At 34.6% G+C, this 18,384-nt stretch overlaps 4 protein-coding genes across 5 annotated transcripts in view; all 4 read left to right on the forward strand.

The window, feature by feature from the left end:
• Positions 1–867: 867 nt before the first annotated feature.
• Positions 868–2,792, forward strand: LOAG_06142 (hypothetical protein; the record flags this gene model as incomplete). The annotated part of the gene is made up of 4 exons (XM_003141678.1): positions 868–894; positions 1,260–1,322; positions 2,302–2,377; positions 2,659–2,792. 4 exons carry the CDS (start codon positions 868–870, stop codon positions 2,790–2,792), a joined length of 300 nt encoding a protein of 99 aa, XP_003141726.1.
• Positions 2,793–3,375: 583 nt separating this feature from the next.
• Positions 3,376–9,298, forward strand: LOAG_06143 (pantothenate kinase). Its single transcript, XM_020447074.1, has 11 exons — positions 3,376–3,634; positions 3,826–3,982; positions 5,272–5,342; positions 5,465–5,596; positions 5,893–6,042; positions 6,197–6,336; positions 6,412–6,570; positions 6,808–6,984; positions 7,049–7,197; positions 7,335–7,435; positions 7,545–9,298. Exons 2-11 carry the CDS (start codon positions 3,841–3,843, stop codon positions 7,662–7,664), a joined length of 1,341 nt encoding a protein of 446 aa, XP_020302657.1. The 5' UTR covers positions 3,376–3,634; positions 3,826–3,840; the 3' UTR covers positions 7,665–9,298.
• A 1,170-nt stretch (positions 9,299–10,468) lies between these two features.
• Positions 10,469–14,208, forward strand: LOAG_06144 (the record flags this gene model as incomplete). 2 transcript variants are annotated; one of them, XM_020447075.1, is made up of 12 exons in its annotated part: positions 10,469–10,548; positions 10,674–10,860; positions 10,944–11,050; positions 11,345–11,457; positions 11,533–11,786; positions 11,874–12,060; positions 12,269–12,377; positions 12,740–12,901; positions 13,206–13,345; positions 13,447–13,526; positions 13,635–13,740; positions 13,835–14,036. In XM_020447075.1, 11 exons carry the CDS (start codon positions 10,758–10,760, stop codon positions 13,872–13,874), a joined length of 1,401 nt encoding a protein of 466 aa, XP_020306395.1. In that variant the 3' UTR covers positions 13,875–14,036. The 2 variants fall into 2 exon arrangements, with proteins under 2 accessions (XP_020306395.1, XP_003141728.1); XM_003141680.2 differs by lacking the exons at positions 10,469–10,548; positions 13,835–14,036 and adding an exon at positions 14,067–14,208 and having other exon boundaries at positions 10,758–10,860.
• A 1,829-nt stretch (positions 14,209–16,037) lies between these two features.
• The window catches only part of LOAG_17342 (TKL/RAF/RAF protein kinase), a gene marked incomplete at its 5' end in the record, with an annotated part of 5,774 nt that continues 3,427 nt past the window's right edge, over positions 16,038–18,384 (forward strand). The window contains 6 exons of the mRNA XM_020450000.1: positions 16,038–16,124; positions 16,276–16,383; positions 16,469–16,621; positions 16,753–16,887; positions 17,398–17,596; positions 17,924–18,081. Of these exons, the coding sequence (XP_020306396.1) occupies positions 16,038–16,124; positions 16,276–16,383; positions 16,469–16,621; positions 16,753–16,887; positions 17,398–17,596; positions 17,924–18,081 (840 nt within the window). The remainder of the gene's footprint in view (positions 16,125–16,275; positions 16,384–16,468; positions 16,622–16,752; positions 16,888–17,397; positions 17,597–17,923; positions 18,082–18,384) is intronic.

Consider the following 18,384-nt stretch of genomic DNA (forward strand, 5'->3'; position numbering starts at 1 on the left):
TAATAATAATAATAATAATAATAATAATAATAATAATATTTGAAAGAAAAACAAAAAAGCTTGAAAGAAATAATTATAAATGCAGGAAAGATGTCCGGTTTATGTCATTTGCCATCGAGACAATTTCACATCGTCATGAAAAAGTCTAAGCTCCCAAAATTACCCTGCACAAATGTGAAAAATCAGTATACACAACCCTAAATTGGTGTTCTTCACCATCGTCTTTCTTTGCCCTTTTTCTGAGCATTGTCATTTTTTTTTTCAATTTTTATGATTTTTTGAATCATACATCTGCTCCAATCATCCATTTAATTAAATGTCAAAATTTGAATGAGTTTACTGGAAGACATTTGGGAAAATGATCATAGAATGCATTCGGGTGTAATGTTTTTAAAAGCAGTAAATTCATTTGTTAGAACATATCAACTTCCTTCACTTCTACGGATGCAAATGTTCCCAATTCATTGGCACTATTTATTTCATGTAACAAAAATGACTCAAAGTTTGAAATGCTATCACATAGATTGCATCATTCAAGAACCCTAGTGAGTCAGTTAGTCAACAGAACAGCCACTAATGAACTAAGTTAAAATGTACTGGTGAAGGAAGCTTTCAAAGCTAAAGTCTATGACTTTAATTTTAAACCAAAGATTAATAGGAACCAAATTTCGAATTTTGATTTCATGTCTCTTTAAACAGTTTAAAAATCGTTTATGAAAAGGCATAGTACTTAGCAAATGGAAACCTTAGAGTCGTCTATTGACGTCCTCCACAAATTTTGCGAGTGAAAATGCTATTGGTCAATAAAACGGTTTAGATGGGATATGATATAAATAGATGTGATTTTATCAGTGGTAACTTTCCAAAATGATGGATAAGCTGGAGGCGAGGAATGTAAAGTACATGGCCGAATCGTTGTTTTCAATTAGCTTCAAGTAATTTCTTCCACTCTTTCATTTTTAACATAAGTCGTCGTATGTGATTTAAAAAATTTTTGGTAATTGATCATTGGAATCTATTCTAAAAAGATGAAACAACCCATCTCCTGCTAAAGTTTAATTCACTCTGCTTAAGGAGTAAATTTTTCGCTGTTTTGATATGCTTTTATGCTTCTGTTTAATCCACAAAATTCAATAACTTACATGCATATAAATCATTTCATTGTTTCTTCGCAATTATTCTTTGTTACTTGTTAGTAATGTCAATTAGCGGTTTCTTTGTTAGCAAGAATAAAATTTAAATTCGTTGATTCACTTTAGGATGATGTCTGCTTGCAATGTTGTACGATGCAAACACCTACGATGCAAACACCTTGGCAGCAAGTAGTGATGAACATTTTGTCATTTTCTAGCAATTTACTTTGAAGCTGAAAAATATGAAAATACTGCTTATTACCCCATTCGCGCTTACTTTAACAGCTGAAACAACTTCCCCTGATGATCGCGAACAACCACGCTTATTATTCATACAATAAACAAAAGTTGTAATAACAAAAAACTAGCCTCTTGATCTTTTCTGAATTCTCCCTATTACTATTGTTAGAAAGCGAAAAAGGATCCAAAACTTAGAAGAAATATTACCTTTAGCATTTTAACCTGCCACCAAAAACCAGTGCTGATCCAGAAAAGAACAAAAACAGACTGTGTATATTACTGCTACCAGTTTGTAACAACGCACTCCGTAAAGGTAATTTTGCACCGAAACCGATGAGCTTATTACTACCGAGTATAAGTTCAGTTGAAATCTTAGGATATTAATAGGATGAACATTCGTTTTTCATTACATTCATAGTAAATAGGCAAGAAGGCATGGAATACGCTATTAAAAGTGAATAACCTCCCAAACGTATATTGTCACTTTGAAAAAATTTTTTTGGAATCCTGTCCTGCTGGAGCCGCTCATAGTTTTTCGACTTATTATTTCAAGCAGGAACCGATATGAAAAGCGAGTAAAATTTGAACACAATGTAAAATTTTCCTATTAATTTTATACAAGCAATCGATAGAAGGCAGATACATTTCAAAACATGTTTAAAGACATTTTTTGTCGCTTTCTGTTTTTTTGGAATTGGGATTAAAACACTGCCGAGTAGGAATGAAAACCGATAGTTCAGGTTAATTCAGGTTTGTAAAGTAGTACATTTCGAAAAGTTTAAGAAGTATAAAAGCAATTATTAGTAAGAACCGAAATTTGTGGCACAGATGATACGACAAGATAATGTTCATAGTCAAATTTGTTATTACGTTTCGGAAATAAAAAAATATTTATTTAGGTGTGACAACTTGAATTCATTTTTTGCAGGAGGCTGTTGCCGATAAAATATCAAGACGTTCACTGGGAAAATATCTATGTTCACCTTGCTGGTCGGATGGAAAGGGTTATAAGTGAGTAGCACCAAACCGCACTTCTTCACCAATTTGAAGCATTCGATGTGACATCAGTTAGAATGCCTTATGTCCTTCTCGGAAGCGTTGTATATGATGATGCATTACTTACTGCTTGTTTATTATATAGCACTACAAAAGTAGCATTGACCATGATAAGGCTTTCCCAGTCCTTGTTATATGTTCACGGATTTCTAGCTAGACTGAAGGTATTACTAGAAGTGAAGCTTACAGCCTAACTAGACTCAACACAGAGAAACCTTACATATTACAGTTTATCCGGAGAACAACGATCTGAAACCCCCTCGATGCTTCTGTGGCCGACTGCGATATGTGGAAAGTTGCCTACATCTTCCAACCAGTTCAGTCGCAATGGCCGTGGAGTATTTCACAGCGGCCGGCCATTAATTGTGTTTAGATAAGACCAATTGTTTACCTCCACTTGTTGCAATCCATATTGGCCTGACCTTGTCTAGCATTTCTCTCGATGGGGGAGGGAGGTGAAAAGAATGGCGGTGATGTGTCTATTCATTGGTTGGTTACTCTCAGTTTTGTGGATTACTATATAACTTTATCGTTCGAATAGGAAACTCTAACCTTGTTTGCTCATCGAAGTGTGTGTCGTCTAACTGTCGGTAATGTCGTTTGTTTATGCCAATATCAGTTAATTGAAGGCTTCTTTCAAACACTTGCCGAAATTCTTTACTTAACTGATATCCGGCATGGACATATTTTTTAATCTGAAAAGATCAGAAAGTATGTTGTGTCTTCATTGAATTGACTTAAACAACAGTTTTGTGTGGGGAAAATCATATACAAGCGATATTTTGTGTATAATTTTTTTTCCTTCCTTTCTTTTCTTAGCTTCTCACACTGAATGCACTCGACACTTCCCATCCTAATTTCTGTTCTTGATGACATTTTGCATTTATCTTACTTTCACGTTTACATTGATTGTCCTTTCGCGTTTGTCTTTTTTATTCATTGTATTTTCGAGGCTGGCTGACCACTGACTGCTGGTCATCTAATGATGGCAAGGCAACTTCAAAGCAGAAACAGTTGCTCGCATTGGTCTCCAACAAGGATGTATAATTCCGTTCTCTAAGCATAATTTAACCGATCTGTGTATCAGCAGTTCGCTTCTAAATGTTGCTGTCCCTTCATGATGTGTGCAAATTTTTGGTATTTCCTTACATCATCATGAGGCGCCCAATGGAGATGTTATGTGATTCTCTATACGCGATGGAAATGTTAGAGATAATTAATTTGTTGTAAAACCTTACAAGCCGTCTATGTAGGAAATGTAGCAACAGTGATTTTTCGTGCTCTGATCATGTAAGCCGAAAATGAATGATGCTAGAATAAAATGTTCCATTACGTGCGATTTGAGCAGGCTGTTTGGGAACTTTAAACATATCAGTGTTATTTGATTAATTTTAAGAGAACTTTGGCAGCCATGTCCGGCGATGGTCCTACACATGATACAATGGTTGCTAAAGATGTAAAAACGGATGAGCATGAGAATAACGACGATGTGAAAGATATTCACTGTGGAGTGGTTCGCCGAAGACAAAGATTACTTTCACTTTCTGTGCCTCGTAAGTTCTTTCAAAGTGGTTCGGTATTCAACCGGGTAAATAGTCCAACTTTTGTTTTCAAGTTGTTGTGTAATTAACATAGCTTGACATTAGTTAATAATTTTCCAGAAGGTAATAAAACTTTTTTACAAAGAAAAAAAATACAAGCTGGATTTCAGTTACCTTCCATCTTTTTGATAGATTCAGTCAAGTTAAACAGTATCGTCATATTTTTAAAGCATCTGCTCTCTGCCGCTGTTGATGCTATAGAGTTGAAACGATTGGCAGCTGTTTTTTATGGTTTAGTCGTATCGGTTTTTATGAATGAAATGTCTTTGTTCCCCCACTTTACAAGTAGGGAGCTTTGTTTATCTTTTTAATAATTTGCGAGGTTAAAAATATGGCGAAGTGTACTGCAATTCTCTTAGAACTTTTAATCATATGCTGGGCCGTGAAACAAGAGAAGTTTTTGCCGTCAAATTAGTATGTGCTATTTAAAAATTATTTCTTCTGCTACACTATATTCTTACATTGGTATATTATTTTATTAGTATCCGTTATGCGTAGCTTGTAGTTCGTGTAGTTTGTATCCTTATTTATCAGATATCCATTCTTTTCCTGTTTATACCGCATTATAACTCATTTCAATTTATCGCAATTTCTGTTATGTAACAGAGATCTCCATGGAGGTACTGATAGTTTCCAATGTGATACTGGTCTTTTGTCAGCATAAAAGCGCATTGTTGCATGATTTTTGCGGTACATATTTTCACGTTCTCCTGAGTGTTTACAAAATCAGTGTCGAACTAACTGTGATACTGGTTAAGGACGATTCGGTAAGATTCCTGGTGAATCTTAGCTGTCGCTTTTAGTGAAGTTTTGTATTTTTGTTGCTAATTTTTGATTTCTGTCTTTTTTCTTGGGTTAGCTGAATTACAAGTCATGTCTGTGATGAAATTCCTTTGGTTTTGTCACCTAACTACATACTTAATATGCAACCAATGGTGTTCAATGTTGTCTTTTAATTTATCCATAGTTATATTAGAAAACTGTTTGATTGGGCCTAGAACCAGTGAAGGAAAACAAATTCTCCGATTTCTTAAATAAATTAATCTCTATATTTGATTTAGTACTGGTGGCGATATGATGAGATATATGCGTTGAAAACAAGTATGTTTTGAGTGTCCCATTATACTTCATTTCCCGAAACATGTTGATAGCGATATAATAAAATATTACTAAGATTGGGATCCAGCCTTTTGTTTCCCTTCTTTTTTGTTCTTTCTCATTTTTTTGAAAATTATTTTCAGCAATGCCATGGTTTGGTATTGATATAGGAGGCACGTTGGTCAAACTTGTTTACTTCGAGCCGGAAGATCATGCAAGTTTTTGAACTACGCAGAAATTACGTAAAATCACAAAACTGGACAATAATGTCATATTCAGAACTAGTTTCTGTAAATGGCAGTTTTTCCACTGTCATAACTTATCATTGCATTGCAGAATGATTTTATTGAAAATGAAGAAGAAGTCTTACGGCGTAGGAAAATTCAACGGTATCTTGTAGCAAGCAAAGCCTATGGCGGTACTGGTGTGAGGGATGATCATCTACGTCTCTGTAATGTCGGAATCAATGTTGGTTTCAGTTATCGTTAGAATCTTTTTGTTTCTTTTTTGTCATTTATCTTTAATAATGTATGGATTAGAGGTCTCAGAATCCTCACAGTGGAGTAGATTTGATCAAGAAATGTTTTTTAACAAACGTGGTCAGTGCCTAAAGTATTCCAAGTTGTTTTATATTTATTTGTATGGTAGAATTAGTCATTTCCGTTTATGGTAGATTTGGATTTGGAAAGACAGTAGAGAATACGATACCGGGCGTTTAAATACTGCATTTGTCCGCTGTTGGTTTTTTACATTTCTTTTTTCAGGGCAGAGTTGGCACAATACATTTTATTCGATTTCCAACGGACAGAATGCTTGATTTTGTATATTTGGTTAAGAGTAAGGGGTTCGCCGAAATGAGCAGTACGGTATGTGCTACTGGGGGCGGCTCTTTAAAATATGCTAAAGAAGCAACGGTTTGTTTGTTTTTTTTTTCGATATGTAGGAATTCCTTTTAAAAAAATTAGTTGAATAGGATTTTATCACTTTCACCCCATTATTGAATTTCATTACAATTAGGTAATATTCATTAGAATTCTCCATTACCAGTTGTTTTTACCAGTCTTTCAGGATTTGGGTTTGCAATTGCACAAAACAGATGAACTGGAATCTCTGATCAAGGGTATTGAATTTATTGCTGCAACAAATCCCGACGAATGCTATTATTATGAGAATCCTTTGGATGACTCCTTATGTAAAAAAGTAATTTGGTATGTTATATACGATCAGTAACCGTTTCTTTTATTTAATTTTGAGATGGCTCTCGAAGATCCTGGGATTTATAGGCGGTGGTCACACGGTCGCTGTTCAACATCGGATTTCGTTCCGGAAAGCGAAAAGAAGGATGGCTTGCAGTATCCATACATCGTTTGCAACATTGGTAGTGGTGTATCTGTCTTAGCTGTACGTGGGCATAATCAGTTCGAGCGGATTGGAGGCAGCAGGTAGTAGTTTTCAGGACTACATAATTCTCAAATATGTATATATATTACATATTTGTATTTATTCATTTATTTATTCATTCGTTTATGTGTTTATTTACTTATTTATTTATTTACTTGTTTATTTATTTATTCATTCGTTTATTGATTTATTAATTTGTTGATTTATTAATTTATCGATTTGTTAATTTATTAACTAATCAATCTGTCTATCTGTCTATACTGGACGCATAATTTCAGCATTGGTGGTGGTTTCTTTCAAGGTCTGTGTGCAATTATGTGCGGATGTGAAACGTTTGAAGAGGCGATTGAGTTAGCGTCACGAGGAGACAATAAGAACGTTGATAAGCTTGTGAAGGATATTTATGGCTCAGGTTATGATCAAATGGGACTTCCAGGCGATGTTATTGCTGCCAGGTGATATTTACACACATTTCTCGAAATACCGTCACTTTCTGCCTAGTTTCATTATTAATTACAGCTTTGGGAAAATATATAACAAGGAGGATCGTGATAAGGCACGAATTGAAGATCTTGCACGTTCGGCACTCGTAACTACAACAAACAATATTGGTTCAATTGCATTTAATGGAGCGAAAACTTGCGGAATTGATCGGATTGTTTTTGTTGGTAACTTTCTTTTATGTAAAACGTTGGATATTTTGTATGCTATTAATTCGATTCATTACAATACATCATCTTGGTCTCAAATTTTGACTTTGCAATTCTTAAACATTGACGTATTTTATTCGTAAATGGCATTTCAGGAAATTTTCTGAGAGTAAATCCCATCGCTGCAAGACTGCTGAGTAATGCTATGAATTTTTGGTCACAGGGGACGAAAAAAGCACTATTTTTGATACATGAAGTAAGAGTCGTTTGACTAATGATTCTCATTCCACATTAGTTTAAGATGTCCTTTATCAGTGATACTATGTTTTTCATTGAAATTTATTGTAAGTGTTCTCGATATACAGGGTTATTTTGGCGCGGTTGGATGCTTGGATAAATTGGTCGATGTTACGGAGACAAGAAGGCGAATACGTGCTGAAAATCAACAGCAAGAAAACAACAGTAATATTAAGAATTTGGGATGATGGAGTTATGAAAGAAATAAAAAATAGGTCACTGCTTTCTTTGGAACCTGAGCAATATCATCCCGTTATTTGTTTTCTTTTTTTCGCCGTTTCTTGGTCATTGAAAAATTCGCATCGACATGGTTCAGATTGTTGGGAAATATAATACCTGCAAAATTTGTTCGGTTTTGCATTCGATCGTTTGGTATTAGGTCCTAGTTAATTTTCTCTGCTGTCATTCGTTCATATGGTAATGGTTGTGTATTAATCTAATAGAAAAATCATGGATTATAAGTCCTGTAGATTTGTTTTTTTTTTTCTTTTGAAGTGCAGTACATCCGCAGCTCTGTTTCCTAATTCAGATTTCACTCTTCTTTTTAAAAGTAATAGTATTTCCATCCGACTAACTCCATTGCACGGACCTTTCCAATTCTCTTGTTGAATATGTTGCTAAGCTAAGCTTTTCAAGTGCTGATGTAGACTACAACTGTTTTTTCTGCTAAATATGTTACTTACTGCTTATCCAAACTTCTTGCTGTTCGAAATCAGAGCTGAAAATAGTTCTAGTGCCTTCACGTTTTATGTTAATCATTTGCCAGGAAGCTTGCTCATCTTTTCTCTCATTCACTTTATTGTGAGGAACAATTATTTTCCAAGAGGTTCTATATTTGTTTTGATATTGAACTGTTGCTTCTTTTGATGCTATTTATTTTTTCCCACATTTTTGAAAGGATTTCGTTCGTGGACTTGTACGCCACACGTATTTTTTTGTGCGCATTTAAGGACTTTTTTCAATTTGAAGTTATTCACTAATTGAAGTTTTTAATGCAGTAATTTACTGTGCAGGGCTGAAGATTCGATTCTTATTTTGTTATCATTCATTGTAATTAAATTAGCATTTGTCTTCATTGACCTTTCTTTGGTAGTATATATGCACTCATAATAACTACTTGATTTAACCATTTATTTGAATACGGAGAAATCAGATTTACGATGGTTCTTTGAGCCACTGCTCTTAGTTTTTTGTTGTCGAAATTTCAGAGGTATTATTAACAGTTGATCTGTAGGGGAATTATAATTCAGTAGCCTCGTCGTTGCCTTCCAGAATTGTTTGTTTTATTTGTGAAGTATTAGAGCATGAGCACCACGTAGAGTCTATTTGACGATTCGATTTTTTTCCTGTTTTTGCCTTACCTGTTGAATTAGTAATTCACTTAATTGTACCAGTGTAACTTTCTTTCTCTTCTCACTTCTAAGCAATTTTGCATCTACCATTCTACAAACATTCGCAATTTCAATATTTTAATGATGCCTATGTAAGTTTGGATTTCAAATGCGTCTTCTTAATTGTAAGTTGTACAACATTTATTTTCCATGTAATTATCTCCAAGAATGCGATATTTTTCGAGCCATTTGTTCGCTTTTGTGCTTCGCAGGTATTTTAATATTCTGATATCCGTTTGCACCTGACGTTTACGCTTCTTCATTCATTATACATCCTTTTTCAATATCCATATTGTTCTATCATTTTTCCAAAACTGTGGAATTCAGTTCACTGGTCAGGCGCATATATGTGTTTGGACAAGTTTCTGTTTCTCATTTTTAATAGTAATTTCACTTATTTCACTATTCCATTCAGTAATAAAAAAGATGAACTGAAATAATCAGCAACATCCGTCGTGGTTTGTGTGGTGGTTTGTACCCTTTCTAAGTACACTATTTGGATTCGCAACAGTTTTGAGCAGACTTTTATTCTCATGAATACATGATATGAAATGTGTCGAAATACGTACAAACACTCCTCTACTGCGAAAAAAACAATTCACGCAGTTGCGAGAACTTTGATATTCGAGAGTAAAATTGCGATGCAATAAAAACAGAGCACTTTTCGTAACCTTAAAGGATAAAAGAATCAAACGCGTAACAAAGTACTACTCGTACGGTGATGCACCAGTTAAAGACAAATGTGACAACCATGGAATGACTGTTACGGTGCTGGGGTGAAAGTTCATCGTTGGAGTAAGGCTCGCTATAACGATGTATAGTCATGGATGATATATAGCTTGAAGTGCCATTCTCTTAGATTAACCTTATCGTATATTGAAGTGTAACATAACTCGTTAACATAATGGATTCTCTTGAAGATTCCCGGATCACTGCTTCGTCATCATACACCGGCATTAATTAGGAAAGACACTGCTTCCAAGCATGCCGTTATGAGTAAATTATTCCTATATCAGCGTGCATTTTAATTCTACGGTAGGTTATACTTCCATTTAGCAATCGATGAGGAGTTTAGAATCATTTTAAATTTCATTTCATATAGTACAATTTTCGATTTGGAACATCAGGAAGTTATCGCTTAACACCCACAACGTCGGGTATTTTCTTCGTCAATTTCGTCAACTTAAATCGAGTGATATGTCCGTGATGCATTCTGTCACTTATTTGTGACTATCTAAATTATTAAAATTCCAGTTCATATATACTCGTAATTTCATTTGGTAATTTGCGATTCTTGTTACTTTGTGGCATTATTAGCTTACCGTTGACTTTTCATGTATGCATTATTTGTTTTATAGTTGGCTAACTCATTTTAATATATCTGCAAAAAGACGAGTGGTGTACGATATTACATACTCGTGGTGGCAATATATTTTCATATTTTTTCTTAGTTTAATGTGGATGCAATATTCATTTTATGTTCAGTTCCACGTTCGCTATTATCGGAAAAAGTCGAAGCGCGATGATAGATTTCACAGCAGAATATTTATTTATTTTGTTTTGTGCCATATTCCTTCCCACTGTTTTATTAATGGTCTTAACGGTTGTGACTCTCTCTTTATTTGGTCAATCTGTCGGTTTTAACCATTACTATGTGAGCTGTTTGCTCAAGATTTTTGAGGTAATATTTTATCCTAACAACACAATAACTATTAGATGGTAAAAAAACGCTTCATGTTTGACCAGAAAGAATTAGATTGTTTGTGTTTTGATATTGACTCATTAAAAAGTAAAAATGGTTTATAGTGGAGCGCTCGACAAATACACTTATCAGCTAGGGAGAAAAGTCAGAGTTCACTAAATCTGTGCGTGAGAGATGATAGTGGTGATATGGATGATTCGGATCTTGAGCTGGAGCATTTGACTGTTTTCGACGATGATTTTATTGATGGGAAGATAATAAAAGGTCGGAAAAGAAGACATTCCGGACCAAGTAAGTAAATTTTCTCGCTAAAGTTTTTCTTTACTATCCATACAGTTAAAACTGTAAAGATAATGCTGGACATATTTCTTCAGGGATAATATTTCGAGAGACATCGGTGCATTTTGATGATGAAAATGGACAGCAGATTGCGAATATTCGGGGTTGGGCGGTTGTACGCGATAGTATGCATCTTGTCAAGGTCTTACATCAAGTATCATAGCAGACAGAATATCATAAGTGAACAATTAGGCATAATTTTAGTTCAAAAAACTGCAATTCATAGTCTTATAGCTATAGCATGGTCAATAGTTTTTTATTGGAACCAATTGGTTCAAAATTAGTCCAATTTATTCGGGTATTTTAGAACAGATGTTTATGTTTACTTGTAAACTTGATTGTGTAAAGGTGTGTTATTATTCTCTTTATGTTCTTGCCGTAATTTGGTCTACCTCTAAGATGAGATTTTTCTTGCGAGTCTTATAAATAATTTCAGGCAGGTATTGAGGCAGTTATCCAAGATGACGTGACCAGTCGGTTTGAAGCCGAACAGCTGGTCTCGTGGAACATGCTTACTCGAACTAGTTTATCTTTCAATCAATTTATCAAGTATGCTTTGAAATTTTCTGTAACCTGACTTAGTTTATCTGGTATTAGCGCATTTTCCTACCACATTTTTTGCAGTTGGAAGTTGTCGGTTATTTGGGCGCTGGGTTTTTTGTTTCGATATACAGTTTTACTTCCGACGCGTTTGGTTCTGTTATTCACTGGTGTTAGCTTCATGATTGTTAGTACAGCCGTAATTGGGTTATTGCCAGAGGGACCGCAGAAGCGATGGTTCAATGAACGTTGTATGTTATGCGGTCATCAGATTTTATCTAGTTGCGTGTCTGCCGTCATCACTTTCAATAATCGTGAAAATCGGGCTCGAAATGGAGGTAAATGTTTCTTATTAATATAACTCACATTATTCTTAGTCTATAAAATATTTCCTATATGATTGTCAAGGTGAATGATTTTTTAAGGAATATGTGTAGCAAACCATACGTCACCGATAGATGTAATGATACTTAGTACGGACTGTGCGTATGATTTGGTTGGGCAGCGTCATAATGGTTTTCTTGGAATTTTGCAGCGCGCCCTTAGTAGAGCAAGTTCTCATATATGGTTTGAACGAGGTGAAGCTCGAGATCGTTCATTTGTTGCAGAAAAGTAAACCATTTAAAATTTTTTATATGATTTTTCGGACTGAATAATCGCTAAACCGATACATTGCATATAAGATACAGCATAAATTCACAAACAAATTATAGTTCATAAAAACATAGTGCATGTAATTCAAAGCACTTTGAGAGGAGAATTTTAGGGCTTTTGCTTGGGGATAGTCTTGTTCGGGCTATTGTATACTTCTTAATTCTAGGTTGAAAGAACATGTCGATAATAAGAATTTGCTTCCAATTTTGATTTTTCCTGAAGGCACATGCATCAATAATACATCAGTGATGATGTTCAAGAAAGGATCGTTTGAGGTGCATGTTTTATTGATACTTTATTCATAATATTGATAATAAATGAAATAATGTTCATATTGTTAATTTAAGATGTCTTGCTTAAATCTTTGTTCAAGACATCAGTGATTATCTAGTCAGTTCGTTTCTTAGCGATGTCTGAAATACATTTGGTTTGAATTGATGCAGCCAGCTGAGAGAACTGGTGAGTGATGACACTAATTGCTTAATCTGTAGAATAGGTGGGAAAGGGATACTAAAGCTTTAATTTTGTACGAGAAAGAATTGAATAGTTTAAATACACAGGGTATTAACACACTTGAGAAAATCTCAAGCAGCTTTTCGTCAACATGTGGCTTGACGTTAACATGTTAATATTTAAGGTTGGGACAACAATCTATCCAATTGCAATGAAATACGATTCTCGTTTTGGTGATCCATTTTGGAATAGCAGCCAACATGGCTGGTTTGAGAATTGTTTTCGGATGTTTACTTCATGGGCTATTATATGTGATGTTTGGTATCTGGAGCCTATGAAGAAATTTGTAAGTATTCTTCCATCATGCAACGAAGTGGATTTTTTTTTAAAATCCAACGTATAAAACAAATTATGGCAATCTTACAACGAAATCAGACACAGAACAGAAAAATAAATTTTTGTATCTCAAGAATGTATTTTGGCGCATTAGAGAATTCTCATTAATTTGATTATTCATTAGTTTAAAGTCACTTTACTCGATTTCCCGATATAAAAGTTTTTTTTTTTTCTAATTTATGGTTTATAACGTAGCTAGTGCCTAAGGAATATAGTATGGACTTTTGCTCTTAATCGCCGGGAGTGTTTTTCAGCCCAATGAAAATGCTACTGATTTCGCTAATCGCGTGAAAAAAGAAATAGCTATGCGTGGTGGACTTGTCGATCTTCAGTGGGATGGAGAGCTAAAACGAAATCGAGTGCCAACAAAATTAATTTTGCATCAGCAGCAAAAGTTTGTTCAGTTCATTATAGTCTTAGACAGTTAAACTGACTTCTTATTTGTTATTATTCATATCATTTTCAAGGTCCCGAAGATCACATTGTATTTTCCAGATACTTCCGGCGCCTGGCGCGATATTTTTCAGAAGACATGAAGAAGTGTATCTCTACTCCTGAAATGAGAACAGTTGGATGTGAGCTTTGTGTTTTGTTTGCTTTTCAAATGTTTCAGGCGGACTTTATCTTAAATTTATGGCTAACATATTTTTATCCTTTTATTGAATTTGTTATTCTATTATTAGACGTTTCTACGACTGCTGATCGGGCAAGTGAAAATTCCGAATCTAATCCTGATGCTGCTGTGGTGTTTTCAGACAATTTGAAATATCGAGATATTTCGTCGAGTAGGTAATCAGTTTCTTTTATTTTATTGGATAAACGGGATAAGTTAACAAAAATCCTTCTAGCTTTCTTTTATCCGCATAAATACCAGACTTTGCAGAGCTCAATGGTTTCCAATAGGAGGGGAATTACTGTTTTAAATGCGTCGCTGATTTGTGCGAAATTTGGTCTACTGTTATTAGCTTTACTCCACGCGAATATTGTTCAACGTGAACTTCTCTATCTTTTTCTCTCTGTATTTTTAAGATGTGAGTTGGCAGCTGTTGTATAATATCAGTCTGAAGGTCAAGGAACTTGCTCGCATTATGTGGAGATTAGTAAAGTTCTTGCAGAGACTTGTCAAAGGTGGGAGTAAAGCGGAAAAGTTCAAGATTCGATTGCGACAGTAAATCAGATTTTCACCACAATATGCCAACAAATCAGTCACAAGTTATCGATGCGTCATCATCTCTCAAGGCCTTGTAAATTTGCCGCTGTTCTATTGCTTTAATTAAAATGAAAACGGTGTTAGAATTGCCATAACTGTTGATATGGCGAAATTGAAATTCTTTTCTGTTGTAAATTATTAGTCTTGAAATAGGTTCGATTCAAATTCAGTCGAATGTGTATTTCGAATATTATTTCAGGATTTTTTTTCCGTTGCATAACATCTGATAAAAAATTACCAATTGCATTGTTATTTAGTTTTGATGGATATCTGTGCTATAACAGCTTTAGAATCTCACATGTTGTTTTAGTGTTTATCACAGTTTGCTTTAATGAAGGCTCTTATTTTGTTTCAAAAGTGTAAGACTGTTGAGGGGCATGAAAATTGAGTAAGGCTATAGTAGAAAATATTGGCATTTGGATTGACGAATTGGCATTTAAAAATGTAATTTGATGCAGGGAATCACCAGATTGAGTGGCGTGTTGTGTGATGTACATTTTTGCTTTTTGTTGTTAATGGGGTACAATATTCAACTTCTTCCACATCCTTGCTCCTTATCAGTAAAAAAAAATCACTCTGGTGAAGTTATTTTCCTTTATACTTAAATGCTTCCTTTTCTGAAATGTATATGTCTGTAAAAAAAATAACGGTGTATTCATTTTTCAGATGTTTCGTTGTATGCTTATTTTGAAGTGAAATAAAACTAGTCAGTTTGGTGTCGTTTTTTGGCTCTTACTGATGCTGTTTTCAGATTCGTCCACAGCTCATTTGTGTACAACCTTTGGAGGCTAGTTTCGCTGGTTTAAACATCTGCAGCGATGAGTACCCGTTGGGTCTATTGTTTTCACAGTGGCGACGTAGAGTAGTACATGCTTGTTTGTTTAGCGGGACTTGGTTTCCTCCACTTATTGTGGTGCTATGTTTATGATAATGAACGAGAGGTCGAATATGCGTGGAGAAAGGCGAGATGACGTTGTCATTTGTATATATTATATTGTGTATTTCACACTGGACGTCCTGTTGAATCTTGAATGGATCTACTTTAGGTCGTACCATATATTCGGTCGGTTACATATCGAAAACATGAATGAGCATTCAGATGACTCGTTTTTGGTGAAACTTAGAACTGTAGAACTTGATTGCAGCTTGAAGCGAATCTCGATACTACAATTTCCCATCCCCAGTTATTGCCAGTTTTTAGCAAAATGCATCTCGGATTAACGTATGCTCGATTACCTTCAAATGACGAACACAATCTAGTCAACAAAATACTTTGTCCTTTAAATAAGGTAATAAAAAAAACGTTTCGTTTGTTTGGAATTAATCCCGTTTTGATATGGTTGGGATAGACTTCAGCATGTGTTAATCTCTGAGATGCATGCCGTCTACAATTAAAGCTGCTTTGAAACTTATTCTATAAACGGGAATTCTTACTGATTTGGACATTCGGCAGTTATTTCAGTGGATTTCAATAACATTTCAGGGCAAATTCAAAAGGAAATGGTGCATCTTGAGAATTATAGAAATATATGCTTGAAATAAGAGGAAAGGATTACATTCTGTAACGACAGAATGCGAGGTAGTGCTAAAGTGGAATAGCATAAAATCTAAGATGAGATCAAAATTTTGTTGAGTAATTTGATATCTTATTGTGGAAATAGTGACGATTAAGAAACATCTGGTCGAGTTTGATCGAGAAGGGTCTGGAATAATGGTGCGGATGAATGAGTTTGAAATACTGATGATTTAGTAAAAAGGCCTGCATTGTACTGTTCGCCACTTTGTAGTCTCACTTTACCCTATTCATTCAATAGTTGTTATAATACCAATTAAAAACTTTTGTAACTTTGTATGTGTTTTAGATGATCTGATAAAGATGTCTTTGGTGGGCGACGCTACGGAAGGGTGCGCTGGGTATCAGGTTTCGCAGTCTTTGTCGCCTCTTATTAGTCCATCATCACCGGTAAGCACTGTTTTACGTGGAATTTTAATATTTTCTCGTGGTACAAGTAGCCGTTTACCAAATTCAGCTTTCTTACACTTATTTAGAAAAGAAAAAAGACGATTTCAGAAATCCTTAATTTTTTAAATAACTTATGTGTTACCATTTGCAGGATGTTTACAATAGCCGAGGTGCTAGCAGCCCTTCACCTTGTACTTCTCCCAAACGACTGAGCGACTCTTTAATCCTTCTTCACCTTCCTTTCAACCAACACTCAAAAGTTTGTAATCTGTGTTACTTCACATGAAATCTTATTTTTTTTTATTACGGACACAAGTACTTATCCAAAGTATGCTTGTTTGCAGGTAGAAGTGAAACCTGGGATTCTGGCACGAGATGCTATTGCCAAAATTTTGGAGAAACGAGCAATATTGCCCCAGATGTGCAGAGTGTGTATTGGTGGTGACCCTTCTAGTCCACGTATCGACCTCAGCATGGATTTAGAAACATTATCCAATGTAAAGTAGATTATAAATAATAAATCACCAAATTTTCCGAATTCTCACTGTGTTTGTATTCCAAACTTTCTTGCATATTTTCTGAATATATTATTAGCTACCTTTTTGTGTATTTTTAATGCATATTTTAGACTTTGGAAAAGAAAGAGCTTTGGGTACACAGTGCATATCTTTCTATATTGGTGTCTATCAAGCACAGTTTTGTGCGGAAAACTTTTTTGTCAGTGGCATTTTGTGACGTTTGTCACAAACAAATATGGTTACAAGTCAGTTTTTCTAAATGATCTTATCACTTTTGTTGTATCTATCAGTTTCAACAGAATTAAGTTCAAATTCGAATATTTTATCTGTTATGGTTGTTCAGATCTACCAGTAAAGTACATTTTTAATTTTTTAAAAATGTTTTGTTGCCCTTTACCATCTGCGGTATTAGTAATTTATTGAAGAGAATATAATTTGAGATGCAAAGCATTACTTCGCCTTTTAGTGCATCACGATGTAAATATCAAGACACTGGAAGCTTCTTGTCTTTGTTCTCAAACGGGTCATGTACTCGGTAAAATCACCACTGAAAAATGAAATCCTCACAAATTAAAATCAGTTTTTCTCTCCTACTCATTCACAATGCAAAAGAAGCATAATTATATTTTTGTTCATACGAAACGGAAAAGATATTTTTTACTCAGAAAATTTCTAAACCAAGTGTCGGATTTTATGGATATATTTGAAATCTAATGTGTGACGAGATTATTTACAATTTCCAGCAGTACATTTAGGGATATCGATGTGAGTTGTGCCAATTCACTTTCCATCAGAAATGTGGTTCTAAAGTCCCAAATTATTGTGATCGTATGCAGCAAATTTCGCATGATGTCCGTATGGCAAATAAATTGCGAGATATATGTGATCAGTATGAAGGTCCAAACGCAGCACTTGTTGCCGAAATTATCCAACACTTCCAAAGTCCCACTGCAGGTATATTTTACTTTTTTCCACTTTTTTTTGTGCTGCCTCCATTTTTCAAGTGCTTTGTTTAGTAAGTTTCATCAGATTTATTTGTACCTTCTATGCTCATTAAGTTTCTATTTAAAAGTGAATTTCGCAGTAGTTATAAATACTCGAACTCCAGAGTCTAGATATGTGAGAAACAGCCTATAAAAATACTGAAAAATGCAGGATTACACAAAGTCATGGTATGTTTACCTTTCATTGCTTATCAGAAAAATATTGTCAGTTTCATGATATGTTTACCTTTTATTACTTACCAGAAAAATATCAGTTTACAGTAGTATTAGTCTATAGATCCTCTTCCGAATCGTGTGGGTATTTCACGTCAGCAAGCCGTGCGTTTACCAGGTCGACCCGAAATCGCAATTGGAATAAATGAATCATCTCGGGATCGTTCGTCATCAGCCCCCAATATTTATGAAATAACAAAAGATGAAGCGCTACGTGAAACGGTTTGCTTCAGAATTATATGGAATATTCATTATTTTGCTTGAAATACGCTTGAAATATTGAAATAGAATCTTGAAATAAAGAAATAAAAAAAAAAAGAAAACAAAGAAAATGGATGTGATACCTTTGAAATGTTCTGATGTTGTTTTTTTTTTCTAATTAGCAATATTGTTGAAATGAAAACTAATTCAATTTGCCACTAGGCCTATTTAATTTTGTTTGTTGAATTTTCTCTTTCTTTGTATCTTTTTATATAGGAACAACAAGGACCGCAAAACCGATAAATTTTTCCGGTCTTCGAGACT

Source organism: Loa loa (genome assembly GCF_000183805.2).
Source record: "Loa loa unplaced genomic scaffold supercont3.63, whole genome shotgun sequence".
Lineage (NCBI taxonomy): Eukaryota > Metazoa > Nematoda > Chromadorea > Rhabditida > Onchocercidae > Loa > Loa loa.